Source organism: Anguilla anguilla, chromosome 10, assembly GCF_013347855.1.
Source record: "Anguilla anguilla isolate fAngAng1 chromosome 10, fAngAng1.pri, whole genome shotgun sequence".
Lineage (NCBI taxonomy): Eukaryota > Metazoa > Chordata > Actinopteri > Anguilliformes > Anguillidae > Anguilla > Anguilla anguilla.
The window spans coordinates 39,987,223-39,999,618 of record NC_049210.1 but is presented as its reverse complement, the minus strand read 5'-3'; the positions used below and the strand labels follow the sequence as shown (position 1 = coordinate 39,999,618).

General features: G+C 45.0%; 1 protein-coding gene across 1 annotated transcript; it reads right to left on the bottom strand.

Moving 5' to 3' along the window:
* Window positions 1–956: 956 nt before the first annotated feature.
* LOC118207082 (ectoderm-neural cortex protein 1) lies at window positions 957–7,976 on the bottom strand. The gene is made up of 3 exons (XM_035380374.1): window positions 7,634–7,976; window positions 4,393–6,195; window positions 957–1,049 (listed from the first exon to the last, which is right to left on the bottom strand). The coding sequence occupies exon 2, from the start codon at window positions 6,187–6,189 to the stop codon at window positions 4,414–4,416; it is 1,776 nt and encodes a 591-aa protein (XP_035236265.1). The 5' UTR covers window positions 6,190–6,195; window positions 7,634–7,976; the 3' UTR covers window positions 957–1,049; window positions 4,393–4,413.
* Window positions 7,977–12,396: the final 4,420 nt, after the last annotated feature.

The window sequence follows — 12,396 nt, the reverse complement described above, 5'->3', positions numbered from 1 at the left end:
ACTGGAGGGTCACTTGTTAAGGGACATGACTGTGAACTTATAATCCTTCCATGTCAATCTAGAGTCTGGACCAATCCCAAGACACCGCTGCGGCCACAGTCCCGCCCTCTCACACGTAGCCTTGCAGCTCCTCTGCAAACAGGAATCAGAAAACGTTTCCGCAGCAGAGAAACTCGTAATGTGCAAACACAGCCGCCCAATCAAAACAAGCAGCAACTACCAAAAAAGCTGGTCATGCATGGCACAAAACAAGATTGTGGGCCAACACAAGCAGCAAAATAATAAATTATGTTTATCCCCCCAACCCCCCCCCCCCCCCCAAACCAAATATTCTTTGAATAAACAAAGCACATTTTCATCATAAATAAAGACTAGAACATACATTAAAGCCAGTTTTTAAGGCTTAAGACTTTCTTGCATTCTGTTTTTTTTTTCTGTCATTGACTGGGTGGATCCCAGTCCCCTCCCCCACCTACAAGAAGAGCTTATTTCCTCTTCCTGCAAGCGGCTGCAAAGGTCCGTCTGTACATTTGCTCTAAATGACATGTCAAGACATGATTCAGCTCCAGCCCAACACAGCTGCCGCTGGCCCTTGGAAATTGTGGCAGCGTGGGGTGACAGCCATTTCAAATCTCCCTCCAGTCCTCTCAACGCGAGACAAGAAAGACCCCGCTCATGTACGTCCTAGTCCATTAATGAAAAAAATCTCCTCCATTAATCTTCTTCCTGGCATAGGCCAATTAGCCTCCAGCACCCTTCCTCAATTAGAAAGAGCTTTAGCCCCAGCCAGTTCTTCCTCGCTTGTATTAAGATCAATGCCCGGAGCATGCCAAGCGATGAAAGTGTAGAGGAGAGGGGTCAGTCCTTCATGTTCTACCCGGGAGCGCAGTCAAAATCGCACTGCAATCCCATCATCTTCGCCACGCAGAAACGACCCCCCCCCCATCTTTTTTTTAGTTTCAATAGTTTATCCTTCATGCCAAAAAATAAAGTGTGCTTCTTCACAGTTGACATCTAGCAGATGTGTTGAGAAAACAAAAATGGGAAATCTGTGGAAAGAAAAGCAAACACATTTCGGGTTACGTTCAAAGCATCACTCACAAAATGCAAAATATCTGACATTTTATTTCTAACCTTGAAGTGAAATTTCAAAGGAATGTGGTGCTACATGTCAAATAGTAGGACAGCGGTAATATGTTGCATTATCTACCATGGCTTCCCCAGAATTAGTCACAAGGGGAGAAACTTGCTGAGCCTGTGGATCTGCAGTGAAAGTTCAGTGCAGGGAAGTGGATTTTCTTGACAAATGTTTGGGCCATAGAGCATCCGTAACATCAAACACTGCCACTGTAATACGACAGGGGAAACTCGGACACCTCCAGTTCCATGATATTTTTTTCTTCAAGATATGAAAAAATAATAGAAATAACACTTGCACCTGGTAGATGGAGGCAGGTCTATGAGATATTAAACATACTGATGGGGTCTTTGTGTACATTACTGGAAGTGATTCCTGTGGTTTTATTTTTACCAGAGAACCATATTCAGCTTCAGGCTCTGTCCCATTTAAGGCAAAATCTCCTCCACACACACACACACACACGCACGCGCGCACGCACACACAAACACACACGCATACGCACACACACAGACACACATACACATACACATACACACACACTCTCGGTATTACATTCTTAAGTGGGCCTCTCAACCACACTTGTCCTATGGCAGGATTTTTTGAAGTCCGCGCATAGAGCAGGTCTAGCATAAATGGATTATCTTCTCCTGTGGTCTGCCTTTACCCAGGGCCTGTGCGCTGCCTCCTTCAGCTCCCACAATAATGGGTCCCGCAAAAAAAAAAAAAAAAAAGGAAAATCCTGCTTCCTCTGAGTGCCTCCCACTCAGCTTCCTTCCAGCTCCCTTTAATTTGGGGGTAATAAAACTGATTTGTTATCTCTGCCTAAAGCTTCTGTGTCTGTCCTGAATTCACGACGGAAGAATAGCAATTAGCCAACAATTTCCATCGCCCTCCTCCGTAAGGGCTAAAAAGACTTTCCCCCCCTCCCCTTCCTTTCTACCCTTTCTCTCATCCCCGACTCCTACGCACCAGCGTTTCCTAAATAAAAATGTGTATTCTTCAAGGCACACCTTAAACAAAACTGCATCAAATGTGTGTTTCAGCGCAGGTACGCCTCCTCAATGGGATTAGTTCAATATTATGAGCCTGTTGGTTAACTGCAAGGCACGAAGTGTGCTTTTCTCTGAACTTGTGACAAGGATCTTGTTCCCGATTCAGTTTGCCGCACCATCACCTCTGCGTCTGTGATTCGTGAGGAGCAGTCAAGGTGCAAATTTTCAATCAAAACCGGTTTCTTTCTAGCGATCAATGTGAACCCTCAAACTCAGAAACAAATAAGTAGTTTCATCCCCCCACCAACGCAGAGCCGTGTGTTTTAACTGACAGTACGTCCGCACCAATTTTTTCAGAGGGGAAAAATCGAGAGATGTTTCACATAGTGTCCTTGCTGCATCTATGTTATCCCCCCCCCCCCCCCCATTGTGTAGTACTGCCCAGCCCAGGCTGATTTCTGATGCATTTCTGAGCAATTTCTACACAACTAGAGGAGTCCATAAAAATTCACAGGAAAACCAAAGGACCCAGTCATGAGCTACACAGTAATAGCACAGAGACACAGTGCCAGTCACCACTGTGGTAAACATGTTGTGAGGCACCAGCAGAGGCCAGGAGAAAGTAGCTAAGGGAGGGGGAGGTCATGAGGTGCAAAGTCAAAGTTCTCATGGCCAGATAGCAGAACATAAAAAGAGGAAAAGAAAGCAGAAGCCCCTTTCCTCTTCCCTTCCACTGACCTGAGCAGAGCAGTATAATGACATTGTTCGCGGGCCCCCACTAAAACTGCTCCCGACTCCTTTAAACAACTTAATGACCAGTCACAGCGGGACCTCCGCTTTGAAATTTATTGGCCGACTTAGGTGGGCAACATTCCATATGCAAATTCAGGTCGCGAGGGAATTTCCTGGTTTTTGGTTTTAAAAAAGCCAGGGACTTCGAAGACATATTCATGGATGTCAAAGTCAAACTAACAAATTACTGGCCTGATTTCATTAGACGTGTTATTAGTTTATCACAATGGTTTTCTCATTTAATTATTTGTTGGAAGCTTCTTATCAAACTTTTCACGAGGCTAATAAAAAAAAAGGCTTTGGAAAAAACTCTGAGATGATGATTCCATTTTGAGAAATGTATTTCAATTCAGTGTCCATCCATCAAAATAATTTATGCTTATGGTACTGAGACCCTCTTTCTCTCAGAGAAACAAGAGTGGATACATTTTGTACAAAAAAAAAATTGTGCCTCTGGTCTTATTCCATCCAATGATTACTGAACCATTTGGCGACAATAGGGACAGTTTTTTGTCCCTATTGTGAGTTAATTATACTGCAGAGGACAAAATCTGTGGCAGACAGCTCTCTGTTCTGCCCTTTCATGAAAGCGGCTGGCTGCTATTGGAGATCGAACATGAAAAGGCCCCTAGCACGGCATCCGTCAGGCCTGGTTATCATCATCAAACAGCGCTAACGTAAGTTTGAGCATGCGGGGTTGGGGGGCGGTGAGACAGGAACTCGCAGAGTACTGCTTGCCCTGGGAGAACCCGTTCCCAGCAAGACCGGCCTCTGTTTTCTGTCAGGACTGACTGTCGCGGTGTAGCTGTAGCTCTTCATTCATTCCCCACAGGGAACTGCCTGCTAAATCCTGTCAGCGCAATCCCGCGCGCTCTTTAAGGAAAACGGACCGCCGAACTGATCTCAAAGCCAAGCGCACGAGACGCGCGTCAGCCCTCGCACTCACTCTACCCGGATTGGCTCGAGAACAGACAGCCACTACTTTTATTGCTACTTTCACAAATTACAGGTAATTGCGGTTGTATTATTCCCCCTTTCAGGTGGCTGCTTCCTCTGTCTGCCGCTGAACTAAGTGGCACTCCAATTATCCCCTGCCTCCTGATGCAAGTAGAAGTGTGTGTAAGTTCATTCGGATTACAGCGAGCCAATTCATGAAGAGGCTGTGTGTTCCTGCAGAATGTGCTAGTTGTGCTTCTCATTTGTAATTCATGAAACACCACAAAACCTTTCAGCTTTCAGCTATGCTTGGCAGAGGTTCCTGGGCATGAGACCCTGCATAACTGCTAAATTCAGAGTAGTTGTGTACAAATAAAGAACAGGCCTGTCTGCGGCTGACCATTCTACCTGTTCACACTTTCCTTTGAAATTGTAATCCCAGTCACACAATCCTTCGGTTGCCATATACACAAGACCGCATGCTACCACAAATCTGCACAGTTCCACGGGGTAGGATTTTAGGTTTCATACCTCCTGGGTGGAGCACGGCTTCTACGCAGGAAGGTGTTTCCAGGTGCTGACAAAGGCGGTGGGGATGAGCGAGTACGGCACGGTGGTGATGCTGTTCCACGTGTCTAACGTCGGGTCGTAACAGTCCAGGGTTTTACACCGCTGCGTGCCGAAGTAGCCGCCCACGACGTAGAGTTTATTCCCGGAGGCCACGGCCTGGCAGCTCATGCGCTTGGCCGTGACGTCCCCCACCTTAGTCCACTGGTAGGTCTCGCTGCTGAACTTGTAGGCGGAGCAGGCGGAGAACTCGGTGTCCCCTCCCATGACGAATATCTGGTTCCCCAGCACGGCGGCGGCCGTGTAGCGCCAGGGCTGGGGGCAGGTGGCGGGCACGGCCCAGCGGTTCTCCAGGGGGTCGTAGCACTGCACCTTGGGGAGCTTGTCGTGGCTCACGCTGGTGCCGCCGAAGGCGAAGAGCTTGAGTTTGACGCTGACCACCGCAGCGTTGCTCACGCCCTCCCGGAGCGGGGCCACCATGGTCCACTTGTTGGTGGCGGGGTCGTACTGCTCCACCTGCTTCAGCGAGACGGACGGCGAAGCCGGCAGGCAGCCCGTGGCGGCCGTGTGCCCGCCCACCACGTAGAGGCAGTGCTTGAGCTCGGCCGAGCCGTGCCCGAACCGGGCGATGAGCATGGGGGCGGCCTTGGACCACTCCTCGTGCAAGGTGTCGTAGACCCAAACGTCTTTGGAGACCCCGTTCTCGGAGCCTCGGCCCCCCGTCACGTACACCTTGCAGCCGATGGCGCAGGCGCTGAACTCCTTGCGAGGGCTGGGGATGTCGGCCTTGGGGATGATCTCTTTGGCCTTCTGGTCCACCAGGTAGAGCTTGTCGCACATGAAGGTCTGACCGCCCAAGAGGAAGAGGGCGTGGCTGGTCTTCCTGGGCCGAGCGCACAGGCTGTTGACCACCCCGTCGTTCTGCAAGATCTTTAGCTTGCACCGGATGGCCTCGTCCACCAGCTCTTTGCTTTTCACCTGCTTGTTGATGAGCTCCTCGGTGGAGACGTTCTCCATGAGGAAGATGGCGGGCAGCAGGGCCAATCGGACGGTGCGTAGCAGCTCGGGGAGGTGGCAGTGCCTCCTCTCCAGGTCGTAGTTGACCCAGTTGAGGGCCGATTCGTACACCAGCCTCTCGTCCTCCGTCTCCAGCTCCTCGTGGGACAGCAGCTGCACCAGCATGTCTTTGGGAAGCTGCAGGAAGTCCTCCGTCTTGCAGATGGTGGGGAAGTTGCTCAGGCACATGCCCCAGGAGAGCTCCGACAGCTTGGCGCACTGGTGGGCGTCCGACAGCAGCAGCATGCCCAGGCAGTTGGTGGGGTGCAGGTTCCTCTCCAGGAACTCGGCGCAGGCGTCCCGGATGTCCTGGAACTCCAGCATGTCGCCGGCCTCCAGCAGCGACTCGGCGTTCTCCTCGTTGATGATCACCCGCGAGGAGTAGGCGTAGTCCAGCAGCAGCTCCAGCACCTCTGGGTGGATGGAGTCGTGGAAGTTGACCTCGCTGGCCTGGCTCTCCCGGAGGCCGCCGCTGAACATGGCCTCGAAGTAGCGGCTGCAGGCGGCCAGCACGGCCCGGTGGCAGGGGAAGGAGCGGCTCCCGGCGTGCAGCAGCACGTCGGTGAAGAGCTTCTGCTGGCGCAGCGCGTTCAGGTGCATCAGCACGCTGTCGGCGTACGACGACTTGTGGAACAGGTAGATGTTCATGGATCCCGTGCTGGCACGGGACTTGCGGTTCTCGTGGACGTAGACGGACATTTTCATTGAACCCTACAGAGAGAGAGAGAGTAGAGAGAGAGAGAGAGAGAGAGAGAGAGAGAGAGAGAGAAGGAATAATATAGAGGCAAACTTAGTTTGCTTTGTCTTTGGCAGGCACAAAATGAATCTAAACATGCACTTTATACATTGAATTATAAAAAGTTATCTTATTTCAATTCAGATTCAGATTCCTAAGGGTTGATAACAGCAAGTGTTAGCACAGGTAATCATAAAAAAACAAGACACAGCAGTGAAACACTGTAGAGAAACGGCTGTCATACTGCACTCATTCCTGAAACCATTCTTGATGCTTTTCCCACAAATGTACCATCCTCTACTCATGACACCACGCTTATCTGCTGTATCAGGTGCACACACAATGTAAAGGGGGGGAAAAAACATCCAAATATCCTATGAAAGGACAGTGTAATCCCATTCGATTTTCCACTCTGTTAATCTTAAAGCGTCACTTTCGGGTTATTTCATGGTCAACTGCGTTTCATTATATTTCCACCCCACTGTAAGACGGAGGGACGTTGGTATTTGCAGTACCGTGCTATGAACCTGCAAGCCTTGAACGCTAGCATCAAGACAATGAAAACATAAACTTTACTCCAAAGGCATCAAGGATGTCAATTGGGAACTATTCAAACATCTAATATCTGTGTCAGGACGAAAGTTACCAATCCAAAATGTAACTTAAATTTTTTTATTTCATGTAATTTATTTCTACGTTTCCTGTCATTTTGTCTCCATATCATAGGCTTATCTGTGCGCCACTTAATGGATCCCTGCAATTTTAATAAAGATGCACAATAAAAAATATACGCGTAATATACGCGTAAAGCGCGTCCATAACACACGTTACAGCGCATGAAATCAATATGCCCAGAACAGAACAGACAACGAAAACAATAGTGCGGTTTTAACACAGCATATGCATCTAGTGGACAATTTTCTTTCGTTTCGACACTACACATGTAGCCTACGCATCAGCCACTTGGACTGAACTGACCTCAGTTAATCGTGAGAAATGTCAAAAAATGTGTGTGTGTGTGTGTGTGTGTTGTGATGAAATTCATGTCACTGCATCCACGCATTGCCAATAGAGTGCACACAAAAACTACTTTCATACCTGGCAATCATTGAGAGCCAATTCATTTAACAGAGATTCCGCGAAGGACGAATCCGTTGTTTAATAACCTGCCTTCCTGCATGTCATCTCAGTAACACTGACGAAGTGTTCTTTGATATGTGTGAATACCAGCTGTCTACACATGACTGGAAACGATCGGTAAATTCTGAAACGCATGCAACACATTCCAGTTCACAGACAAGCGAGTCATTAACTTGGTCCCCACAGTAAACCGCAGCCACAGCCAAAGAATGTCGTTTTCGCGTATCTGGCGCTATATCTATATACGAGCACCATTTCTGAAAGATTATGTACCTCTTTGGGTGAAAGCAGGAGTTCAAAGCGATCCGTTTCAGTCCTCGCACATGCCACGCCAGGAAAAGCCACGGTTCTGCTGAAACTGGACACTTTGCAATCCAGTCTCTCTCGTAGCACAAGAAACAACGCTGAAGTGCTCCCGTCTTTCTATGCGCGTTGCCTTTCCTTTAAAATACGTTTCGTACTGTCTCTGTATGGCATCGAAATGAGTGAGTCGGTGCCTGTCTGAAATCGTATCCCAATGTTTGGTTTTGGAGCCGTTCTTTCAGTAGGCATCGGAATGTACGCTCACGTTCATACTCTTGGATTCAAGAAGCTATTCTCCTTGCTTGACTCGACGGGATGCAGCTTTAACTACTAAGAGGGCGGATCATTCCCAGCACGGGGAAGAAATAGGAGGAGTATGCAAAATAGCCGACAACTTTAAAAACCGGGAAGCGGCGCATTGAAAGGCATGACAGGCGGAACGTGACCGACCGAACGCCTGCCAAGTTGTTTTAATTATATGCATATATAGGATTTATACAGTGTATACATTGCTGAAAACCTTCTAATTCCACCCTCGTATTTGCAGGATATTATAGTCAATTTAGGATATCAGTGAAGTTTGATGTCTGTGGACATTATCAAGAACTGATTGTTTTAATTATGTATCAAGGGCTAATGCAATCATTATGCTTCTTATTCAAGAATATATTTTAAAAAAAAAAAAAGTCAAAAAAGTGTGTAGGTATTTTTTTGAAGGTCAAAAAAAGTTAGTACTTGGTGTGACTGCCTTTCGCCTTGACTGCTGCCTTCAATCTGCTTGGCATTGATTCCATCTGCTTATGAAACACCTCATCTTGTATTTCAGGCCAGCACTTCCTCAACACCTCCCATAGATGATCCATTGATGTTACTTGATGTTTGACCTTTTCCCTCTTCAAATGCTCCCACAGATGTTGGATTGGTTTCAGGCCCAGTGACTGTGGTGGGAATGCCATTCTACTAAGCTCCCCTCATTCTCAATTATGTCAATAAAGAAAGCAACCAGGACTTGGTAGTGTCCTCAGACTTTTTGTCCCAACTACACACACGCATACACATGTATGTATGTATGTATGTATGTATGTATATAATCTTCTTTCTTTTCTCTAGAATAGGACACTTTGGCACATAATGAGTAAGGCACACAGTGAGACATCATAATGGTTTGGTGAAGGTAGCTGCACTTCAGGTCTCCACTGTCCTTGGAAAGCACTCAGCATCAGTATTTCCATAGGCAAACAGATTTCTGGGAAATGTTGTATACAGTAGGACATGTATGAATGGCATATAATCTCAAATGAATAGGTTTTTGTGGTGTGTGTGTGTGTGTGTGTGTGTGTGAGAGAGAGAGAGAGAGAGAGAGAGAGAGAGTATAGATATGCAGAACTGTTATATTTATATTTCAGTTATATTATTCACTTTTGTCCATTCAGATTTTCAGCAGAGATTGCACAGCTGCTGTCAGCAGTATCTGTTTTCCTCCCTGTGTAAATACCTGCTCTTTTTATACTAAATTTATTGTTGTATTTCTTACTGCCTATTCTTAACTCTGTTTAATTGTGCAGAGAGAACTATGAGGGAAAGTGCTTTTGTGCATCTAATTACTTACAGAACAGCAATTAAATTGAATGACAGCAAAACAAGTTTATGAATGCCATTTTCCTGGTTTGGAAAAAAGACTCTTGTGTATTCATTTCGTATATGAACATTACATTTATTTGATTTGGCTAAATAAACCAAGATAATACACCAAACCTCAATGAAGAGTGCAACTACATTTTCCCGATATTGCAAATGGAATCGCATCCTCCTGTGGCATTCAATGGACATAAGCGGGCAACTTAACCGATAATGACTTTGGTTCGTTAGTCAGAACAGGAGACCCCACAGACAGGAGGTCTGGGGAACAGCCTGCTATACAGTATGCTTCAAAAGCGCCTGTCTGTCACGCAGCCGAAACGAAAACGCCCACGCTTTTATCTTTCAGCTACTTTACCCTGATTGCGGGCCAAACCTGGACTCAAAGAAATGTTTGTCAGAACCCTGCCGTGCACCCCGAAGACTTTGTGCCTGGGAGTTCGGGCCCACGCAGAGATCAGTGCGCTCCCTAAATGATGTATGCGGAGTCTGAGGTATACACAGAATTTCGACTCGCCGGAGGAGGGTCGAATGGACGACTTGTGTGAACACGGTCCTTAACCGGCAGAGTCCAGACGTGAGAGGCTTGTCAAAAAGGGACAGGCACTCAAGTAAAGGTGCACGCTGGGACTTGCAGTTGGACCCGCTTTCAACCTGTAGATTTAGACAGGATAGCCGTCTGATTCGTATTGTGTGTCAGCATTTCTTATGTTGACTCACCTGATTCAAACCAGGGCGAAGTTTGTTGCAGTCAGAGCCTTTTTAAAAATTAATTTTCTATCATAATTTACTGACTGAGTATCACATTTATTCTTGTTATACTGTTACTAGCTCTAATAGTGTCAGTTATTACCTCATTTAATGAATTTATGTAACCCTTTTTATAGGTCACTGTGAATAATTTAAAATACACCTAATTTTAAATACCTCACAAAAGCAATGTTCCATCCAAAATGCAAACTCAAGACCACCCAGATCTAGATGTTTTTCACAACTCTTCTGACTAATGAAATATGTCCGTGACATCAGCAAAATGCATATGGTAAGCCTGCTATGACTAAGTGGAGATAATAATAATCAGCATCATCATAATCATCATCTTAAAATTAGGTTACATAACATAGTCATCAGTAGAACTGCAAGAATACTTTGCAAATACCCAAATTGCATAATTCAAAAGTATGCGCAAATATATGACTTAATATATGACATAATCAATAAAATAATAAATCAATATACAGCGCAAACACTCAAGCCTTCACAGTTCATTCTCAAATGTAGCTACGTGTTAAGGGCTATGGACAACTTGCACAATGTAGAATTGATTTAATACAACAAATTAAGTACAACTACCTGGTATTGTGGAGGAAGCTTAAAATCCCTTTACTTTTCATTGACTTGAGGTCAATAAACTGTGGAAAAACTGTGGCTGATTTATACATTTTTTTAACTGTGGAAGATTAGACAACGTCTGTTCAAACGCTTGTTCTGGAGGCGTATATATTTTTGCTTTGCTTAGTTTCTGGGTCCCCCTAGCGTCAACATACAACACAGCTGTGTTTATCTTTAAAAGAAAAGTAGTGCGCAGACTAAAATTATCAATACAAGTATAACGGAAGAAAGATACGATTACGTCTTGGAAAACAATGTTCTGTATCATTTCATGAGAGACCAATTCAACCACCCAATGAAATTTCAGATGAGGTGGGACCTGTTATACGAAGATACTGCAACGGGTAGTACGCTGCTTTTTAAATTTCATTTCAATCGCGCACAAATAGTTTTCTGAAACATTACATAACAATAATTTCGCGCATCGGTTTTAGAGTTAAGGGCGCAGTCTCCAAATGAGTGTCCGTGTACTGTAATTGCGGGTAAAACATCAACAGTAGGCTACAGTACACACAAACTTCACTAGGGGCGTACGTGTCATGTACCTCCTTGGGTCGACACACCCCTTCGTGTCGGCATGTAAGCCCATGTAAGACAAAATAAAAACACCTGTTAGCCTATCTTACATCTGAAGCATAGTTGGCCCTCTACCCGACAGTAGGCTACTTAACTGTCAGGTTGGGCTAGAAAAAACACAGAATTCAAGTGTTGAGCCAAAGAAAATAGGATCAGTACGTGAAATACTCTGCCTGCCGGAAAGAGGACCTCAGATTACATAACTTGCTCCATCTGTTTTTTTGTTAAATTGAAACTACTCCCCGAGCGTCCACCAGGAGGCACTGCCATGTCTGTGGATCAAATAAGTGATGAAAACAGTGATGCATTTCATTAATTTATAAATAGCGAAGTTTATTCCTTCTATTGATTGTAGACATTAAATCAGTTTGACACCCCTGGGAGGGAGATGCGGTTGTTCCGGGTTTTCACCGTAATTTGCTGCGTGGACTGAGAGAGAGAATGAAAGCGAGAGCACCCACACAGACACGGCAACCAATAAACGGAACACCTTCACCTTCATGGGTTCTTGGTGTATGAGTAGCACATCATTAATAAAGATTTTTTTAAAATTATTTTGCATTGCAAAATAAATTGAACCATTGAATTATTTGGCCAGACTTTGTCTGACCCGCAAACATACAGTTTGCAATTCCTCAAAACATATTTTAAATTCTGCCAATTTTCATTTATCAATATTGTATACCAATATGAAGCACACCATGCAGATGCATTAAGACAGCAATTGGCCATGAAGCAAATTATCTTCAAAATCTTAATTCACATTACATTGCAAGGAAGAATACTGCAAATAAATTGCTTGTTTTTTTCCCTTTCAATATTTCTGTGATCATAATTACAATCATTTACCTCAAATGTTTTAGAAATGTGTGTAAATATAGTAGTAAAAAAAGTCAATGAAAAGGATCCCTTTATTTTAATTTAAAATTAAATGTAACTCAATGTACCATCAGGTTTTCTTACAACTAGTTATAGATGCATCCTACTGGGTAGTCGTGCTGTACTCAAGATTAATATCTAAAGCATAAGTGTGCCATGTCAAATAAACATGGTTTTAATCTCAATCTCTTTAATGATCCATATTTTTAAATTAGAGTATTGCCCATGCAAAATTGTTTTAACAGGAT